Source organism: Monodelphis domestica, chromosome 1, assembly GCF_027887165.1.
Source record: "Monodelphis domestica isolate mMonDom1 chromosome 1, mMonDom1.pri, whole genome shotgun sequence".
NCBI lineage: Eukaryota > Metazoa > Chordata > Mammalia > Didelphimorphia > Didelphidae > Monodelphis > Monodelphis domestica.
Window position 1 is genome coordinate 594913816 of NC_077227.1, and position 20620 is coordinate 594934435.

Consider the following 20620-nt stretch of genomic DNA (forward strand, 5'->3'; position numbering starts at 1 on the left):
GAAGAGGAGCTCAGAACTGTGTGAAATGCCAATCAACTGAGATGAGGAGAAAATTCCATGGAGCCTTGGGAAAGAGCAGTTAAGCAGCTTGTGCTGGCTGAAAGAATTCCTTCTCTGGGTGTTGGACCAGAAGGTGGAAGATTAACTCTCTCTCTAGCATTTGCCTTATCCCCAAGACTGTGTGCTGAAAGGACTTTGGGGGTTTAGCTCAGAAGAAACATGTCAGCATTGCTGTCAATATCTCCCCTTAGGGAAAGATAACTTGGTTTCCTGAATTTGAATACATCTTGAAATCTTCAATCAGCAGGATATCTTAGAAAATTTAGGGAGACCTAATTTCCTCTCACCCTTCCCCTCTACTTCCCTCCTCTACCCAAAAGAATAAAAGTCCTCTTAGTTTTTTATTGTGGGATTTGGTTATTAGGAGAAATCTTCAAGCTTACCATCTCTGAGTATTTTAAGAAAATTGGAAGGGAACAAGAAGTAGAGCAGGGGGAAGGGTTCAAGATCCAGTCTTTCCCTGGCTTGCTTCCTGGTGTTACTTCTCTAATATTTCCCCATTACCATAATTCCCCTAGTATCAATATCTACTACAATTTGGCACTCCAAGAACAGTCTGACCTACCTCAGGCTAAGGGATATAGATTACAGTGAAAAAGATGATGCTGCAAATAGTATGTGGAGTTATGGTAATGGCTGCTTTTGCCTGCTATTGGATTTACAATATTACAGTGCAGTTACTGGTGTGGTGATGGACACTATAGGAATGATAGCTAATTCAACTGCATTCATAATAAATATGCCATTTACCAAAAACACAGTGGTATATCAAATAATCACACAAACCTATGTATTTGCCATGGCAGCAATCCAGACACTAACATACATCAGGAACATCATCAAATTCATGACACCTAAAAAGGCAGCCCAGATTCTAGTAATAGAGAACAACTTGGAACAGCTGATCAGGAAGATGTGTGAAGAATATCTAAAAGGACAGGCTCAAGATGGGAATGGGAAAGAGACAACAGTGCTGGTAGATAAAGAGAATAAAGACAAAGACAAGAAATCAAAGGACCAGAATAAGAAAGGGGCAGAGGGAAAAACTAAGGAGTATACACTCAGTTGGTGTTGTCCACTGCAAAATCCACAAACAATTTTCCACCCAGGAATTGGATTAAATTAAATGCAGATTTCCAAAGTTTATAAATGAGCCTTACCATGTACTCAAGGAGCTGAAAAGGGCCTTTAAAATTTTTGAGCCTGATTTTCAGGATTCAGATTTTCTTTTATCTCAATTATTTAGGCCCCATGAGCACAGATAGTTCATTGAAAAGACCAGAAAGGACAATTTTCTGCCTAGTTAGCCCACAGAGGAGGAAAGAGAAGATTTTGATTTCTCAAATACCACTAGTTTGGCATACTTGAAGAAGTGCAGGGAAGACCTCCTGCAAGCAATAAATTCCTTTTGTTCCAAGCTCAATGCTTGGAGAAAATTTGATAGGTTAAGCCAAGAAAAAGATGAGCATCCTGATGCTTTTATTGATAGACTGGCGGAGACAGTTGAGTCTATCATGGGTCTAAATTAGGACTCAGTAGAATCAGTGTCACATGTTAGGAAACAATTCCAGAGAGGTTGTAACTCTTGTCTGAAGAACTTCTTTGGGAATTATTTTCCTAAATACGATAACATCACAATTAATGAATTATAAGATGCAGCCACTTTTATTTTATTTAATAGCCATAAAGAACAGGAATAGGAAAAGAGAGAGTTAAGACAAAAATTAGAAAATACAGAGCAATCTCTTAAGCAAAAGGAGATTGAACAAATCAGGAACTTACAAAATATTAAATCTTATGCTAGACCCTCATACCAGCAACACAGAGGTCAGAGAGACACAAGAAAATGCTTTTTATGCCACAAAGTGGGTCACTTGATTAAAGATCCAAATCAAATTTGTGCTGTGAGCATTGCAACTTGAAACAAGAAACACCAGACCTCGACAGCATGAAATTGGCTATAAAAAGAGGTGCAAAATCCAAATACTTAGAGGTTTGGGCCAAGGGAAGACACCCTTTATGAAGCCAAGATTTTAAGATACTTGGAAATAAGCAAGGGCATGGCAGAAAGGAATGGCAGAGTGTGACAATTAATAAGGGACTTTCAGGAGTGAAACATAAAACCATACGGGGAGAATAAATTACATGGGTGGTACCTGAAAATTAATTTATTGGGTCTGTGAGAAGTTATGATGAAAAACCAAATCAAAACTTAAGTGAAAAGCAGCAACAAGTAAAGGAGACAGATCAACAGATTAAATATATGATAGCACAGATGAGAAAAGATATTGGAGACTCAGACAGAAGGTGTATAGTAACCAGTCAAGAGAAAAGTAAAGAACAGATCAAAACATATTTAGAAAACTTCTTTGGGTGCAGATTAGGTTCAGGGATTGAAATGAAGAGTAAGAAAATCCATGAAAACTTGCATGCATAAACATAATAACAAGTTGATGGAAGAAACAGTGAAACAAAACTTCAACTCCCTGCAACATGATAGTCAAATACATGCACAGACTAAGGTTACTATGGCATATGTATCTATAGGAGCTAGAAACAATGTACATAATCTCACAAACATAGATAAAACCCCATTTGGACCAATTAGAAATTCAAAAAGCTATTTGGTCCACACTTCCTTAGAGAATATATCTAACTTGAACACAGAAGTTGAATTTTTTCACCCCATACAAATTAGAAAAATCAAATCTAAAGGGAAATGGAGTTTAAAATATAGTTAATATTGATGACAATATTTAATGTATTGTAAGTGTAACATCAGTTAGATTTGAAAACCCAGATAGAATGCAGGACACAAAAACTGCCATGATGGCCAAGGGTTCAAGAAACTTCCATGAAGCCAACATTCAAAATGGAGGGGGTGGTCTGACCAAGTCAAAGTTTATGAACTAACAAATAGCTATGGTTAGATTTCATATTCCAAAGAAGAAGACAATATAGACTCACACGTCAATAGAGATCAGTCAGGAAATTAATCAAACAAAGAAAATTTAACTGGTCCAACTATACAAATAGCAGAAGATGAAAGTGCAGTACAAAGTGACAAATTGACAATTCAATATCCACAGAAAAACCAGAACCATATGTATGGATTAATGTGGGGAAGAAACAATACAAAATTTTCGTGGATACTGGAGCTTCAAAATCAGTCCTAAAGACATTCCCAGGAGATACCACTATAGGGGGTAGGGTTTCAGTGGCTGGAGCTACTGGGGTAATACAGCAAGTCCCAGAGCTCAAAAGCACAATGGTTAAGCTATGTCCTCTCACTATTGATCATACACTTCTACCAATTGCTGGATGTCCAGATAACCTTTGAGGACAAGATTTTTTATGTAAGATTGGGGCAACCCTGAAATGTGAACAATCAGGGAATATATACCTGCATTTACCCAAACATTCTTTAAAACATTATCCATTGCTATATCTAGAGCAATTGGAGGAAAAACTGGAACAAATACAAATGTTAACATCATTATATGACATAGCAGATGGCATAACACAAGGGGTTTTTGCTAAAAATTAGAATGATGTGGATAGAATAAAATCAGCTGCACCAGTAAAGTCTGAAGTCAGGGATGGTGTACCTCCTAAGATATATCAATACAAACTGAGCAAAGAAGCTATAGAAGGCATAACACCAATTATTAATAATTTGCTACAACACGGCTTTTTAAGACCTATAGTGTCTCAATTTAATAGCCCAATTTTGGCTATTAAGAAAAACAAGCTAAATGTAGATGGGACACAATTCTGGCAATTTGTACAGAATCTTAGGGCAGTAAACAACTTTATAAAGAAAACATACATAGTAACACTTTCTCCAAATGATATTATCACACAGATTCCACCAGATGCCCAGTGGTACACAGCAATAGATCTGAGCAATGCATATTTCACCATACCATTGTACCCTGACTCCCAAAACATTTTTGCTTTCCAATGAGACAAAATCAGCTCTGCTAGATAAGGCTTGTCCAGAGATGTTGTGAGTCACTCTGTCAACTACTTCAGAGAGACTTAGCAAATATCAGTTTCAAGCATAGCAAGTTGGTGCACTACATTAAGTTCCTAACTTAAGTTAGGAACAGATATTGTTTATAAAAAAACTTTTACTTAGACTTCATTAGGAAATAAGGAAGTTATATTGTTGTTAACAAACTGTTTAAATTGTTGCATTGGTTACTATTGTTTTCAAAACCATATTTCTGTATTGCACTTTTATGACCTACCCACTCTCCTTAATGCCAAATCTTAGAATAGGGTTAGAAAGATTAGAATAGTAAAGATAGACTAGGATTTTTATTTTGGGGAGGTGTGGAATACTTTAAAATAGTATAGTAAAATAGTCCATGACAGTAGCTCAGGCTACCAGGGAAATACAAAGAGTTCCAAAACTTGAACCAAAGATGGTGAAGCTAGGTCCTTTGTCTTTTGATCACACCTTCCTATTAATACCTGGATGTCTCAACAATCTTTTGGGGAAGTACTTTCTATGCAAAATTGGGGCAACTATTAAATGTGAGCAATCAGGGAAAACCTATTTGCCTTTACCCAAGCAATCATAGAAACACTACCCATTTCTATTTTTGGGACAATTATATGAAACACCTGATCAGCTGCACATAGACAAACCAATGTTTGAAATCCCCAAGACATTCCACAGGGCATATGGGCTGCACATCCAAATGATATAGGAAGAATAAAATCAACAACACCAGTGAAGATTGAGATGAAAGAAAGAACACGTCCCCAAATGCCTCAATATAAATTAAGCAAAGAGGCAATAGAGGGCATAACTCCAATTATCAAGAGTCTACTGATGCAGGGCATATTGAGATCTACAATCTCAGAGTACAACAGCCCAATCCTAGCAATCAAAAAGAACAGAACAACAGCTGATGGAAAAAAAACAACAGCTGGAGATTTGCGCAGGATTTGAGAGTGATCAATAATTGTATAAAAAGCACCCATACTGTCACTCCATCCCCAAATGCCATCATATCAGAGATACCCAGTTCATCTAGCGGGTATACCATCATGGACCTCATCAATGCATATTTTACGGTCCAATTGAACCCCAAAAGTCAGAACATTTTTGCATTCCAATGGGGGGACCAACTGCTGGCCTTGATTAGTCCAGAGATGTTCTGAAAGTATGTCAAATTTTGTTAACTATTAAAAAGAAATCTAGAATCCATAAAGTTTAAACACAGCAAGATAATGAACTATGTGGATGATCTCCTTGCATCCCCATCTGCTAGAATATGCCTGCAAGATTCAAAAACTTTGCTAATAGAACTATACAAGAGAGGGCATGAGGTCTCAAGGAAAAATTGCAATGAGTATCATCTAGAGTAGAAAATCTTGGCTTGATCTTCAAGAAGGGCACTAAAAAATTCTCCACCAAAAGAATAGCAGACATTCAAAAGCTAGCAGTGCCAAGCACAAAGAAACAACTAAGAGCGTTTCTGGGGATTTGTGGATTTTCGAGGCAGTGAGTCATTGGGTATTCTAACATCTCCAAGTGTCTAACTGATTTAACAAAAAATGAAGTGGAAGAGCCCCTAAAACTTCCAAAAGAACACTTGAATGCTCTCTCACAACTGAAACAAGTGATTTTATTAGCTCCAGCATTAGGGATTCAAGACTACTCCAAGGAATTCCATTTATTTGTCCACAAAGCAAAGGGGATAGCTTCTAGAGTCCTAGCCCAGACCTTTGTACTGCAGATGAGACCAATTTCATATTATAGTACCATACCCAGTAACTCAAGGCATGATTCATTGTCTGAGATGTATATATAGCAGCAGTCGCCCTAATAGTGAAAAAAGCAAATGACCTGGTTCTGGGATACAGATTGCATGTGTACTCTACTCATCAAATTGAAAAGATACTAAAAATGAGTAACATGCAAGCATTTGCATCTGTCAGATTATCCCAGTATGAAGTCATCTCACTAGGCAATGAGAACCTGTCCCTAAACTGGTGTGTACCATTAAATCCAGCAACTCTTATTCCCTACTTACCTTTAGCAGAAGAGCCACTGCATGACTGTGCACAAACAATAGATAGAGTGTAGAAGTATAGACAGGATCTAAAAGATACCACCCCCTCATCAATCCTGACCTGGAGTTATTTTCAGATGGATCTTCCTACATACCCCAAAATAAGAGTCACCAGTGTATCTGTAGTCACCCAAACTGACACACTCTGGTATGCCTCTCTGCTTAGCCATGTCAGCACTCAGGGAGCAGAACTAAAAGCTCTTGCCATGTCTCTCATCTTAGGGAAAGACAAAAGACTCAGTCTTTTGTGACTTGCAGTATGCTTACTCGGTTTTGCATGGAGTAGGGGATATATGGAAGAACAGAGAGTTCATTGCGTTGTTTGGGAAACACATAGCTTATGGGAAACATATCACAACTCTTAGATGCAGTTCTTTTGCCAAGTGAGGTAGCTGTGATACATTGCAAAGCTCACTACTTTGGCAAAGATAAGATATCCCAGGGGAATAACAGGGCCGACATAACAGCAAAATTTGAAGCCTGATTTGGTCCCATACATGTGCTGAACTTCTCTCTAGTGGAAAAGCAAGATATCATACAAGCTTACAACAAAGGAGAGGTTCAGTCATGGAAACAATGATTGGGAGCAAAATTAATGAATGGGATGTGGATAACAGAAAGAGGGAAACCCATTCTGCCCAAGATATTGTACTATCATCTCTGCAATGTCATACATTCCAAAGGACATTATGGCACTATGGCATTGTTAGATAAAATAAACAGATTTTGGATAGCTCCAGGGATATCTACATATTGTAGTAAGCAAAGGAAGATTGCAAAAGGATTTTTGCAATATGAACTTCCATTTTATTGACAGGGACATGTGACAGAAAGTCACATGGCAGCCTGAGTCAAGATCCTGAGTCAAGATTCCAAGGTCCCAACTGTAAGCAGTCTCCTGGAGGAAGCTTTTGAAGGAGAGTGATTTTACATCCGTCTACCAGGTTTTGGCCCTTTGAAAGATACCAGCTTTGGACTTCTCTGCTGGACCTACTTTGGACATTTTCTTCTGGGACCTTTGCTCATATACTAGACTTTATTTTGTAAAATTGTGTTTGGGGAAACTTATTTAGCAAAGATAAGTTAGCTATTAAGATAGTTCTAAGGGAATTAGTTTTTGGGTTAAGATCAATAACCTTCCCTTACCCTTTTACCCTCCTTCTTCTCAACCTTCCCATCAATAAACTTAAAATATTTAGATGTTTTCCCTCTTGTTTTTTCCCCTTAACAATCCCACAGTAATAATATGCAATAAGAGTATGTCAGCCATGTGATCTCTGCAGATGATACAACCAGGGTCATTTAAAAAGCAAAGCATTAGGGGGTAGACTGTTAGCTTTCACACTCTTCAAATGCTTGCAGATAGACTACATCAACATGCCTAGTGACAAAGCATATAAGTATGCATTAGTGAAATGGACAGATTAACCTGGTGGACAGAAGCATATCCAGCCAAAAAAGAATAACACAGTCATTGTGGTCAGGACACTCCTGAAAGCGATCATCTCCAGATATAGCATTCCAAACAGCATAGATTCTGATAGAGGGACTCATTTTACATCTAAAATCTTGCAAGAAGTCTATCAGAATCTAGTAATAAAGGGAAATCTACACACAATTTACCATATGGGCAGCTCAGGACAGGTGAAGAGAATGACTAGAGAATTTAAAACTGCAGTGGGAAAATTATGTGTACAAACACATTTCAAGTGGCCAGAAATTCTCCCACTTGCACTATTCCACCTGAAGATGAAGCCCATATCCCCATATGAATTACTGTTTGGACAGCCTCTCTGGCATGGAAGGATATCAAAGCTATCTTACATTTCCATGCTAGAAGGAGAATGCCAATTACACATCTATCGGACAAATATACGGGACAGGCTGAAAGAACTGAGAAATCTAGGCTTAATGGTGCAAAGGGTACCGTTAGACTTTGTACTACACAACATCAACCCCTAAGCCATGATATATGTGAAAAACTTCAGAAGAAGCACAGCAACAGATCCAAATTGGAGCGGGCCATTCCAAGTTGCAGTCACAACACCTTCTGCAATCAAAATCATAGGGAAAGAACCATGGTGCCATGCTGCACATGTAAAACACTACTTTGCCCCAACTAGCTCAAAGGAAATTGAATCAGAAAATGCCCCAGACCACACATAAGAAATACAAACCCAGAGAGAAATTGACTGGAATGAGGAAACACAAAATAAGTACAGCCCCAAAGAAAGTGATGCTGAGATATGAATGATGACAGAAGAAAGACCAATTATAATCCAAGAAGCAGAAAAACCCATTAATCTCCTCTACCCTATCTAACTCTCTATCTCATTCTCACTCACTCTTAATCACACTACGAGAAGAACATGACATACATTCAAATCATGAAGCAAACAAGAAAAAACCTCACACAAAGTCTTACCCACATTCACACACTCAACCACTCTTACTTACACTCATACAATATCAACAAATCTTACATGCATGCATATTCCAGTACAAGGAGAAAGAATGGTACAAGCAAAATGAGAATAGTCAAAATTGTTTCTTTTACAGAGGAAGACTCGGGATCAGAGAAATCCTTCCAAATCCATCAAAAGCTTCAAATGGACAAAAGGAACACAGAAAAAAACTATAACTTATGAACTATGTAGGAAAAGGAACTTCTAAGAACATGTCACATTAGATGAATCACCGCACATCTTAACTTCACATAAAGCACTCACATGCAACACACACATAAGCCCGGTATAAGAAGGATGAAAAATAGAAACAACAGTAAACCTGGGAAGAAGATCCATCTGCAAAGAGTAAGTATGTAAATGCCACAGAACATATTTAGAACATAACCATGAAACAGACAGATTTAAGGGCCTTGTTGTAGATAAGCAAGGTCTGTGAAAATGAAAAATGTATATACTTGTAAATACAGTTCTTGAAAAACCTTTTTCTGTCTGGTTGACTCCATAGCAGAACTCATGTATATATGTAATATGTATGTATCATATATAATGATTACATATATGTAAGCATACTTTCAGAGCACTAACATGCTAACATAGAGTAGGAATAAACTAACATTCTTAACCTTTCTTAAATCAGGGAAAGAGGATAGTCAGGGCTGAAAAGGGAAGTTCAAAACTTAGAAAGCCAGTGATAGGGAAAGAATAGAACTAGCCTAATATATAACATGTAAAGTTTTCAATGTTAAGGAATTGTGATACCTAGAGAATTTAAGAAAGTGTAAGATAATATAAAGAATTAGAAAAAAAATATGACTAACTACAGATCATTGAGATATTGTTACTAGTTGAATTGACATTGTTGTATATTGTTCAAGGACATTGCTAGTCCAAAAGAGAGGTTATGTAATTGTATCAACCTTTGTATCAAACACACTTACCCTGAATCTCTTCCTAGAAACTCTATTTTAGCATAGTTTCACTTAAGCCAAGGTTAAACTAATTTAAGTAAGATTAAGACATAGTTAAGAGTCAAAATATTTTTTTTATTTTGGGAGGGGGGTGTAGGAAATAGAACAGAAATAAGATAGAAATTTAGTGCTAATAAAATAAGGTAAATAATGTATTCAAAGCCTGTGCAATTGTCAGGTTGACATATTTGCACAAAACAAAAGGGGGGATCTGTAAGAGAGAAAATCAGATCCAGCATGGCAAAAGGAACAACCCAAACAGGGAAAGGAAAGGAAGACCCAAGATTTCAGAAAGGAACAGATGAGCTGGGAGGATTAAAAAAGTCACTTCACTTATTCTTGGGAGCTCTCCTGGAGTGGATGGTCTAAGGGAGGACCTATGAGATAGAGGGTCACTCTGGACATTGACTACCTTCCAAATTCCTCTGTTCCAGATGAAGACAATAAAAGTATATTGTGACTTTGTAGAAAGCCATCCACTAAAGATTTCTATCACCAAAATTATCTTTGGACTTCATTTCACAGCTAGATTAGATTAGGAGGAAGGACAACCCCAACAGCTGACCAAAAAAGAGTCAGGTAGGCAACCTGCACCTTCAGGATTTGGGGGAGAGGTCAGTTTTTAGCTCATAGGGATTCCCATTTCCTATTTTCCTCATCCAACAACCCCAATTCTCCCTGTCTTGTGTGAGCCCAAGAATAAAAACAAGTTATCTTTTTAGATCAGATCTGCCTGCTTCCTAACATCACTGAAAGGGACTGAAGCTTTGGGGAGAATTACACCTTTCTCCCTGTTGCAATGGAAGTAATGCTTAGTGCATAAGCATGATTGGCAAGTCCTCCAGACAGAATTTTCAGAGCTGACAGGGGATGAGAGATACAATATATATTGCAAAAACTGGATTTTACAATGAAATTTCATGCAAGAAGGAAATAGAACTTTGGCTGCCAATGGGGGATGGAACTGGAATATCAAATTAAGAACAGCAGGTAGACAGTTGGAAAAATACCTTCTTGTCCCTTCTGAACTGAGAGGGAAAGGAACAACCTTGCTGATCTTATCCTGCTACAATCCCTCGTTGATATGAAGAGACCCAGATTAACCATATTTCCTAATTAAGTGGTGGATATGTACAGGGGAATGATCAGAAGCAATGAAAAATTGAATTTTTGAAGGAAATGTCTCAGAAGAGCAGATGGAACCCCAGAGGACCTCAGGGGATGGGATAGAATTCCAGCCAGGCTCCAAAGGCAGTTGGGAGAAAAACCAAGGGTTCTTCTCATCTTGAACTCTTTGGAGCTAGGAGGGAGAGCTACTTGGCTGTGAAGATACACAAAATCTCTCAATCCTTTTACCTGAATAGAAGATGATTTCATCTCTCAACTGGTGGAAAATCTTTAGGATAAAGACTCTCTTTCTTTCCCTTAGGGGAACCCAGAGGTTATTTCTAAAGAAGTTTCCCTAGTTCAAACCCTCAAGATCTATATAGGGAAAAAATACCTTAGGGATTTCCTCTTCCCCCTGTTCTTCATTACCCTTCAACCCTTTATATCTAAATAAATTGGACATCTTGATTTATAATAGAACTTGAATCAGATTCCATGAGTTAGGAGGGGAACTTCAAAAAAATCCATCATCTCAAGAAGGAGGCTGAGGGAAAGTCTGACTTTAGGTAGAAAATAGAACAGGAACTTCCTGTTTCCCTCTTCTCTAACCTACCATTCCAGACCTATCAACTAATAAATAGATCTTATAACTTCCCAAAGAACTAGACATCTCTTCTTCAGTGTACTAAGGGGATCACAGATAACAATCATCCAAAGAAGAGAACAGAAACCAGAGATTGAAGGGGATTTCCTCTTACCCTTCAGCTCTGCACATTGATTAACTTCACCTTCTCTGGGACAGCTCTGCCTGGGAGGGAAGTGGTGTTTCTCTTTTATTTGTTCCCTTCCTCTCGGTCCTGTCAAGCTTTGGTGCCTGATCCCCCACTAGTACAAATGGAAGTAATGCTTAGTGCAGAAGTATAATTGGCAAGTCCTCAAGAAAGAATTTTCAGAGCTGCCAGGGGAAGATTCCAAAGTTGTTGGAGAGACAGTTTGTCCCAGATGGAGTTGGAGCGACAGGAGTGAAAGAGAGAAATATTGAAGGAAATACAAGGACTGGATTTTGCAGTGTTATCTCATGAAAGGAAGAGATAGAATTCTGGCTGCCAACAGGGGGTGGGAATGGAATCTCCAGTTAAGAAAAGGAGAGGAGCAGTTGAGGATTCAGTTTCTTCCCTTTGTAACTGAAGAGGAAAGGAGCAATTTCCACTGAGTCTATCTAGCTACAAATCCCTCATTCAACAGAAAAGATTCAGACTAACCATCTGTCACATAGTGATTGGATAGAGACTTTTTCCATTCAGGGAAGGCAATAGCTTATCCTTCAGAAGACTCCTTCTAAGCCAGTGGTTCTCAACCTGTGGGTCGTGACCCCAGCTGGGATTGAAAGATCAAAACACAGGGGAAATACATATTTCTGATGGCTTTAGCCGCTGAGAAATTGCACTACTTTACAGCAAGATCTCAAAGAATGAGGACCCTGCTGCCCACACATTATACTAATATTAGTTACCTATCAGCAGCCCTCCCCCTATGAGGGGCGATGGATTTACCCTGTTGCCTGGAGACCGGACTCAGAGACCCAGAGAGACCACCTGGGCACTGGCTCTGGAGGAGTTAAGAACGAGTCCTGGAGCAGATAACAGAGCCGAGTAACCCCAGCAAAGTGAAGCCTCAGCTCAAGCTGGAGTGAGATGACAGGAAGAAGGCAGTGTCTGCGGACCCCCTCCCCAGGCAGGACTTACCTCCCACCCCAGCGCTAAGGCTGCCTCCTATTGGATCCACCCTGTCACCGCTATCTTTGTGCTCCCACCAGATGTGGAGCAGGGACAACCAAGGATTAGAGGCTGAGGAGGACGGGATGGAGGAAGAAGAGTACGGAGAGGAGGGCATGGTGGTGGAGATGGATGTGGAGTGGCATCCTTCTGGGCCGGGCAGGAGGTCCTCATCCTTGGTGTCCTCCAGTAGCGGGGGCAGCACAGGCTTGTTAGGGTATCATCACCGCCCCAACAGTCTGGGCAGCCAGGGGCAGAGGGGCAGCAGGAGAAAGGGAGATGCTGGCACTGGAGTGGGCATAGCTGGCCCAAGTAATGAGCAGCACAATCTGCTGCAGCGTCCAATTGATTTCAATAAGAGGCGGAGAAATGTTTCCAACACATCTCTTCCTCTCCAATTTAAGTCAATGGGAGGCTGCAGCAGATTGTGTTCATATATAGAGCATGTTGCTTAATTTTTCCACACTAGGGTTTTTCCTAGCGCTGAAAAATTTAAGCAACATGCTCTATGTTTGAGCGGAATCTGCTGCGGCCTCCCATTGACTTGAATAGGAGTTAGAAACATGCACCAGAACTGCATTTCTGTCGTACAGTGGATCTACGGAATTCATGAGTCTCCCATTGAAGTAAATGAGATGTGGATTCCCCCTCAGAAACCACTACTTCACAGTATGAAAGAGACCTGAAAGATGCCATGCTATGCAGAAACTGCAGTGTATCCTATGACATAGTTCACACTGTTCCATATAGAAAACTTGCCACTAATCTGGAAAAAAAACAAATCCATTAGGTAAGCATGTTATTAATACAGCCCCCTGGTCATAGTAACAGGTGTGTAATAGAAAACAACACAGGGAATAGTAAATAATAGGAAACTTTAACAAACTCTTTAGAAGCAACCATCTTTTATTTTTTCTTTAGCAAACCATCTCATGACAATGGATCGTGTAGACAAGAATATTAGGAAAAGAAAGTACACTGAGGTTTTCTTGCAGTATGGTTTTACCTCAATAATTACAGCAGGAATTGAGAAGCCACAATGTGTTATTTGTTGTGAAGTTCTCTCCGCTGAATCTATGAAGCCGAACAAACTAAAACGCCATTTTGATAGCAAGCATCCAAGCTTTGCTAGCAAGGATATCAACTATTTTAGAAGCAAAGTTGATGGACTCAAGAAATCTAGATTTGACACTGATGGCCAATACCACAAACACAATGTAGCAGCTGTTGAAGCGTCATATTTGGTGGCACTCAGAATCACCAGAGCTATGAAACCTCACACCATTGCTGAGGATTTACTGTTGCCAGCTGCAAAAGGCATAGTTTGAGAAATGATTGGAAATGAATACATTCAGAAATTGAATGCAACTTCCTTATCTAACGACACTGTCTGCAGAAGAATAGAGGACATGTCTGCCGATATTCTTGATCAGGTGATCAAGGAAATTAAATCTGCACCACTACCAATATTAAGTATCCAGCTTGATGAATCTATAGATATGACAAACTATGCCCAGTTATTGGTTTACATGAGGTATATTAATGATGGCGACTTTAAAGATGAGTTTCTTTTTTGCAAACCGCTTGAAACAACAACAACTGCACATGATGTTTTTGATGCAGTTGGTTCTTTTCTAAAAGTGCATAACATCTCCTGGGAAAAGGTTTGCGGTGTTTGCACAGATGGTGCTCCTGCTATGCTAGGATGTCGCTCAGGATTTCAACATTTGGTACAAAATGAATAGCCAAAAGCAATCGGAACACACTGTATGATACATCACCAAATATTAGCGACTAAGACACTGCCGCAAGATTTACAAGAAATAATGAAAAGCGCCATAACGTGTCAATTTTATTAAGTCAAGCACCTTAAACAGTCGGCTGTTTTGGCAACTGTGCAATGAGCTAGATGTGCCAAACAATGCTCTGTTATTTCACACTGAAGTCAGATGGTTGTCAAGAGGAAGTTTTAAAACGTGTCTTTGAGCTTCGTGATGAACTGAAAATATTTTTTAATCAGAAAGCAAGACCGCAATTTGAAGCACTGTTTAGCGATAAAACTGAGCTGCAGAAAATAGCTTACTTGGTGGACATCTTTGTCATCTTGAAAGACTTAAATTTATCACTGCAAGGACCAAATGCAATGTGCCTTGATTTGTCCAAAAAAAATTAGATCATTCCAAATAAAACTTCAGCTTTGGAAAAATAAATTGGATAAAAATGAAATTTACATGTTTCCTACATTATCTGCCTTCTTTGAGGAACATGACATTGAGCCAGACAAAAAAATTGTGATGATAAACTTCTGTGAAAGAACATTTGTACATGCTTGCAGATGAAATTTCATCATACTTTCCTAATCTACTTGACAACCCATTTGCATTTGCCAGAAGTCCATTCACAGTGAAAGTTGAAGATGTTGTAATTAATATTTCTCAACATATAATTAAATATTGTTTTGTGATTAATCACTATGTTTACCTTATGTTTGATTTGCAGCAAAGAGAATACATAATGCATATCAGGTATTTATATTCCGAATCATAACTGTAGCAAAATTACAGTTTTGAAGTAGCCACCAAAATAATTTTTTGGTTTGGGGTCACTGCAACATGAGGAACTGTATTGCAGGGTCACGGCATTAGAAAGGTTGAGAACCACTGTTCTAAGCTATATCTTTGTGCCAAGAAAAACAATCATCTTGAACCTACAAAGATACTAAGATTGTCTGGGACTTAGTCCCTAGACTTGAGCTTCAAACCCCCTGAAGAAACTATAGGAGGAATATAGTTCAGGGACTTCCTGTTCCCTCTTTCCTATTGTGGAAGAGAGGAATTGGGAAAGCATGCAAAAGGAAGAAGCAGTGGCTGAGTGGTGACCTGTCAGTCAAACAAAAATTCTGATTTGGAATGTTTCCAGGAAAGGCAGTTTGGAGCCAGAAGGACTGTGGACTGGTTTTTCTCCTGGTTGCCTTCCCTTCCAGGGAAGGAAGGAGCTGATTTCTCTCTTGGACTTTGGAAATCAAACTGGAGGTGGCCTGGTGACTTTGAAGGCAGAAGAAGGAAGAATAATAGTTCAGATATCTCTCTGACTTACCCTGTTTATGATAGTAACTGAAATGCCAGACATATCAATCATTCCTCTCAATTTGAACTCTATCCCAATATTCTCCAAACCTAAGGCTCTCTCTAGTGTTAGGGAAATCCCCAACTCTCTTACCTCCATTCTCTACCCTTTCCTGTTTTCCCCAAATAAACCCCTTACTTAAGATAAAGAAGAGTAAAAGTATTTTTCATTTGAGACATCACAAATTCACACTGAGTGATTTAGTAGGAAGTAGAAGAAAAGGGGGAGGGAAGCTGAAGAGGCTGAAGAGGGAGTCTGGGAGAGAGGGAAGAAATGGGAGAAAGGGAGGTGTAGAGGGAGGCGGGGAAGACAGAAGAAATAAAATAACTGCCTGATTTGTCAGTTATCAATTAACCATCAAATATAGTTCCTTATTATTATCTATTACAATTTGCCACCCAGACCGACTGAATTTTACAATCCCTAAAACAACAGCAAAAAAATGTTCAAACAAGTGCTCTATGGGGTAGTTGTGCTGGCAGCCATTACAGGCTATTGGATCTATAACATATTATACAACAAAATGACCAATATGATAGTAGAGTCTGTGGTATACATCAGTAATACCACTATGTTTATACTATAGTTGCCATTTCAAAAAGAAACTATCCTTTAATAGATATTTTAACTAATTGAGAAATCAGATATCTTTAATGTACTAAAGGGGATCATAGATACAATCAACTACAGAAGAAAATAGGAACAGAGATTGCAGGGGATTTTCTCTTACCCTTCAGCTCTGGCCAGATCCAATTCCATTTCTCTAGACAGCTCTGCCTGGGAGGGACGTGGTGTTCCTCTTTATCTGTTCCCTCCCTCTCAGCTACCTGTCAAATTTTAGTTCCTGATCCTCTGCTAGAACACAGGGAAAACTGATAGTGGAAAATCTTATTCTTATTTCTCTCCTGGACTCCATTGGAACTTGGACAAGCAGACCTTCAATCAAGAGTAAGCAGAAGTTTCCCAATACCCTTAGGTGGACTAGGGGGAAGATTGAGGAAAACTACTGCCATTCTATGGACCTCAGCAGACCTCCATTTAGATATCAACAATTGCCTGTCAAGGACTCTATGTAAGATCTCTGTTGGACTGGCCTTTAGGATTTTAGTGTAGGAAGTATGAATGAGAAAATTGGAGAAAACCTGCAATAGAGCAGAAGGAATAAGATTTGCAGAAGCTATCAATCAAGAAGCATTCTGGAATAGAAAGGTCATGGGGGAAACTGTTGAAACCAACAGCTAACCTGTGAGAAGTGGTCTCTTGATCTTAAGACAGGAAGGAGTAAGGACTGAGAGGATTCTTCTCTTACTGATTTCTCCCTACTGGGCAAAAATGACTAAAAACCCTCAACCTGTTAGCCATATCCCTCAATTCCAGACTCTATTCTACTATTCTTCAATTTAGGAGTATTTTAAGATTAGGGAAACCCTAAACCCTCTCTCCCATCAAACTTCCCTGTCCTTCCCTTTTCCCTAAATAAACCCCCTTTTTTTAAACTATCCAAAGAGAGAGTTATCTATTAGATTTATCACGAAACTTAATCAGAGTTGTCTTCCAGTGTCACCAACTGGGCGGGGGAGAAGGGAGGGGGGAGAAAAGGGAGGAGGGTGACAGATCTGATCTCTCAATCACCATAACCCTTAAATTGATTACCTACTACAGAAAATAGGATTGTTAGTTAGGAGTTTACATTAAGGGTTTAAGGTTTAAGATTTCCTTCCCCCTCTCCCTCCTTTCCCTAACCTCTCCTCTCTATTAAACCCCCCCTAGATATTTATATGTTAATCCTTCTGTGTTGCTCCCTATAAAACCCTCCTAATTAATACTAATATTTCAGTTGGCTGAGCCAGGTAGACTGTATAACTTAATTTTTATGTATTTTCATCTATGTAGATAAGGTTTCATTAGAGACAAGGCAGTTAGTTGGAACATTCTAAAATCCCTCTGAGAGTGGTACAGTCCAGAGTGGGAAGTCAGCAGAATTCTAAGGCTCTTGGAAAGCTGTGGGACATTTAAAAACATTACAGGGTGAACCTTAAAAAAATTTTTTTTGTAAAATTGTAACCTTTTGTAATTGTATCTTAAAAACTGTTCAAAGTGGATCATAATAATACAAATACACTTGTTAATCCTGCATTATTGTTTAATGTATGCATGTCTGGAGACATGTTAGTTACTATGTTAATGATGTTGTGGGAGTACATTCTGTATATTCCCTATATTGTATTTGTTTTGTTTCCTAATATTTGTTTAATTGTGGTAGAATATGACTGGATGGAACCAGTAATGGATGTAAAAGTTAAAACTGTTGTGGCACATTTCCCTGCAAATTGATTATATAAGTATGCCAAAAGCTGGAAGATACAAATTTTGTCTGGTCATTGTTGACAGATTGACTAAATGGCCTGAAGCTTTTCCATCAAATACAAATATAGCTAGCTTTGTGGTGAAAGTGTTGATTGAGGAAATTATACCTAGATTTGAAGTACCACTAACCATAGACTGTTAAGGGATCTCATTTCACCCAAGACATTGTGAAAAGTGTCTATGAGAATCTAGGAATAACACCAAAATATCATGTTCTTTATCACCCACAAAGCTCAGGTCAGGCGGAGCAGGTAAATAAAAAACTATGGTGGGGAAGATCTGTGCTGAAACTCATCTCAAATGGCCATTCTTCCCAAAGCTTTGTTTTACCTACATAAGAGACCAAGAGCAGATTTACATATATCATCTTATAAAATGCTCTTTGGATATGCTCCACTACAGGCAAAATCTTGTAAGACAGCTATACATCTCTCTTAGGAGAAGATTACCAACTTGCTTCTTACTTAAGTGCTTTACAACAAAGACTCAAAGAATTACATGATATGGGAGTATTAATTCAAACTGGTCCTTTGGATTATTCTCTGCATAATTACAAACCAGGAGATGTTTTAGCAAAATTTTTGACATATACCATATCAGCAACACAAGAGAGTTCATGGTATCATTGTTCACATATCAAATTAGCACATGGTATAAATAATGAAAATGTACAAATCATTGAAGAAGAAAATGAAGAAGAAGAGATTGTAGAAAGTTAGAATCATCAGTCAAATTGAGTCTGCAGTCAAAAAGATCAGTAAGGAGAGCACCATTCCTGTGGAAGAGGATAGAAGAGGACAATGCAGATCAAAAGGAGAATTCAGGAATTAATGGACATTGTTAAAAGACTGAAAATTTTTAAATTTAAAGATTTTGAGAAATTTGCAATGAAGAGGATCACAGGATTAATGGACTAATGAATTGATACTTTGGGTACATTACCCCAAACACTTATTCACACACAAACATAAATATATTTATTACTATGGAATTGCAGAAGAAGACGTCTTTTTTTTTTTTCCAAACCCTTACCTTCCATCTTGGAGTCAATACTGTGTATTGGCTCCAAGGCAGAAGAGTGGTAAGGGCTAGGCAATGGGGGTCAAGTGACTTGCCCAGGGTCACACAGCTGGGAAGTGTCTTGAGGCCAGAGTTGAACCTAGGACCTCCCATCTATAGGCCTGGCTCTCAATCTACTGAGCCACACAGCTAGCCCCAGAAGAAGAATTCTTCAAGCAAAAGAAGATGAGCAGAGAAGGAAAGATCCGCAGTAGTAGTAAGTATATATTGCATGCAACAGTAACATAACATTAAAATAACAGTAACACTGACATTACACTAGCAAAACAACATAACAAAACATAAACAGAAAACAAACATGGTTAGATTACATTGAATCACTACTTAAATGAGTGAAACAATGTATAGTTAGGGTACTAACAGTGTTATAATTAGCTATAGATGAGTTAGTTATTAACAAAATGTAGTTAGATACTTAGATTTCATTTAAGTATAGAAATCTAGTTAAAAGAATTTGCCAATAGGGATTCGTTAAGTAGGATTAAGTAGATAAGAAAATTAGATACTGACTTGCACTACATTATATATCACACAACACAAATGACATATGACATCACATAGCAAACAAAATTGTAATTAGGTATGTAAATATATGTAAATACTGTGTATAATAGGTTTATAAATTAATCATATTATAGTGTATGTACATGTATATATATAATATATGTAACATGCATAAATATGAGATGTATATAAGTGTATGCATGTGTAAATTATGTACATAGCTCATTTATATCTGTTGTTACATGTATTTTCATAAGTAAGTTTAATGTTTGTAAAATCAAATCAATGTGTGTAGTGTAATTTTCAAAATTTTTCTCCAAGTTTGATGTTAATATAGTACAATAGTAGTAGAATGTTTTGTGTTACCTGATGAGTTTGATGTTTGCATGTATTTGTATTTGCATTTTGATTTTGATGTTATTTGCTTGTTGTGCTTTTGCATATGTTGGATCTGTATTTTGAACTTTGTAATTATTCATTGTATACTTTCCCCTTTTTCCTTTTCTTGATTAAATCCCTTGAATAGGATAGTATTAGATAGGATAATATAGTTGAGTGTAGGCTGTTTGTTATTTTGGGTAGATATTTTAGTTTAAGTAATATGTAAGTAAGTTAGTGCACAAATGCCAAAATAGTGTTTTTCAACACAATTTTGGTTTTGTGCAAAGCGGGGAATGTAAGAAAGGATTTCTAGCAGGGCATAGCAATGCAGGCTGGCAGCCTGGGATGGTGCAATTCCACAGACCTTTTCTGGGTCAGGATTCTAAGGCAGTTGGAAACCTCTCCCTCTCTGAAACTAGTCAGATTTGAAGGTGTGCCTAGTGGTCTCTCTGAAGAACCAATTGAGGAACTGTCAAGGACTTTTGGATTATCAAAAGGTTGAATGAGTGTTTCCCTTCACAGTGGTGGACATTGTGAATGGTGAGAACTTTCTCCCTTTTTGGACACTACAACTTGATCCTGCTGTCTGACCCTAACCATCTGGAGTTTGTGAGAATCTGGCCCTGTGGACATTGATAACCCCTTAGTAATTTGTAGTTTAGTTTAGTTTAGCTATTACTTAGGTGGATTATCAT

At 38.3% G+C, this 20620-nt stretch overlaps 1 protein-coding gene across 1 annotated transcript in view; it reads left to right on the forward strand.

The window, feature by feature from the left end:
- The first annotated feature begins 859 nt into the window (after positions 1-859).
- LOC130457302 (zinc finger BED domain-containing protein 5-like) overlaps positions 860-20620 on the forward strand; it is a 28905-nt gene continuing 9144 nt past the window's right edge. Inside the window, 8 exon segments of the mRNA XM_056817723.1 lie at positions 860-1036; positions 12509-12779; positions 13020-13136; positions 13389-14310; positions 14312-14431; positions 14433-14628; positions 14630-14767; positions 14769-14888. Of these exon segments, the coding sequence (XP_056673701.1) occupies positions 860-1036; positions 12509-12779; positions 13020-13136; positions 13389-14310; positions 14312-14431; positions 14433-14628; positions 14630-14767; positions 14769-14888 (2061 nt within the window).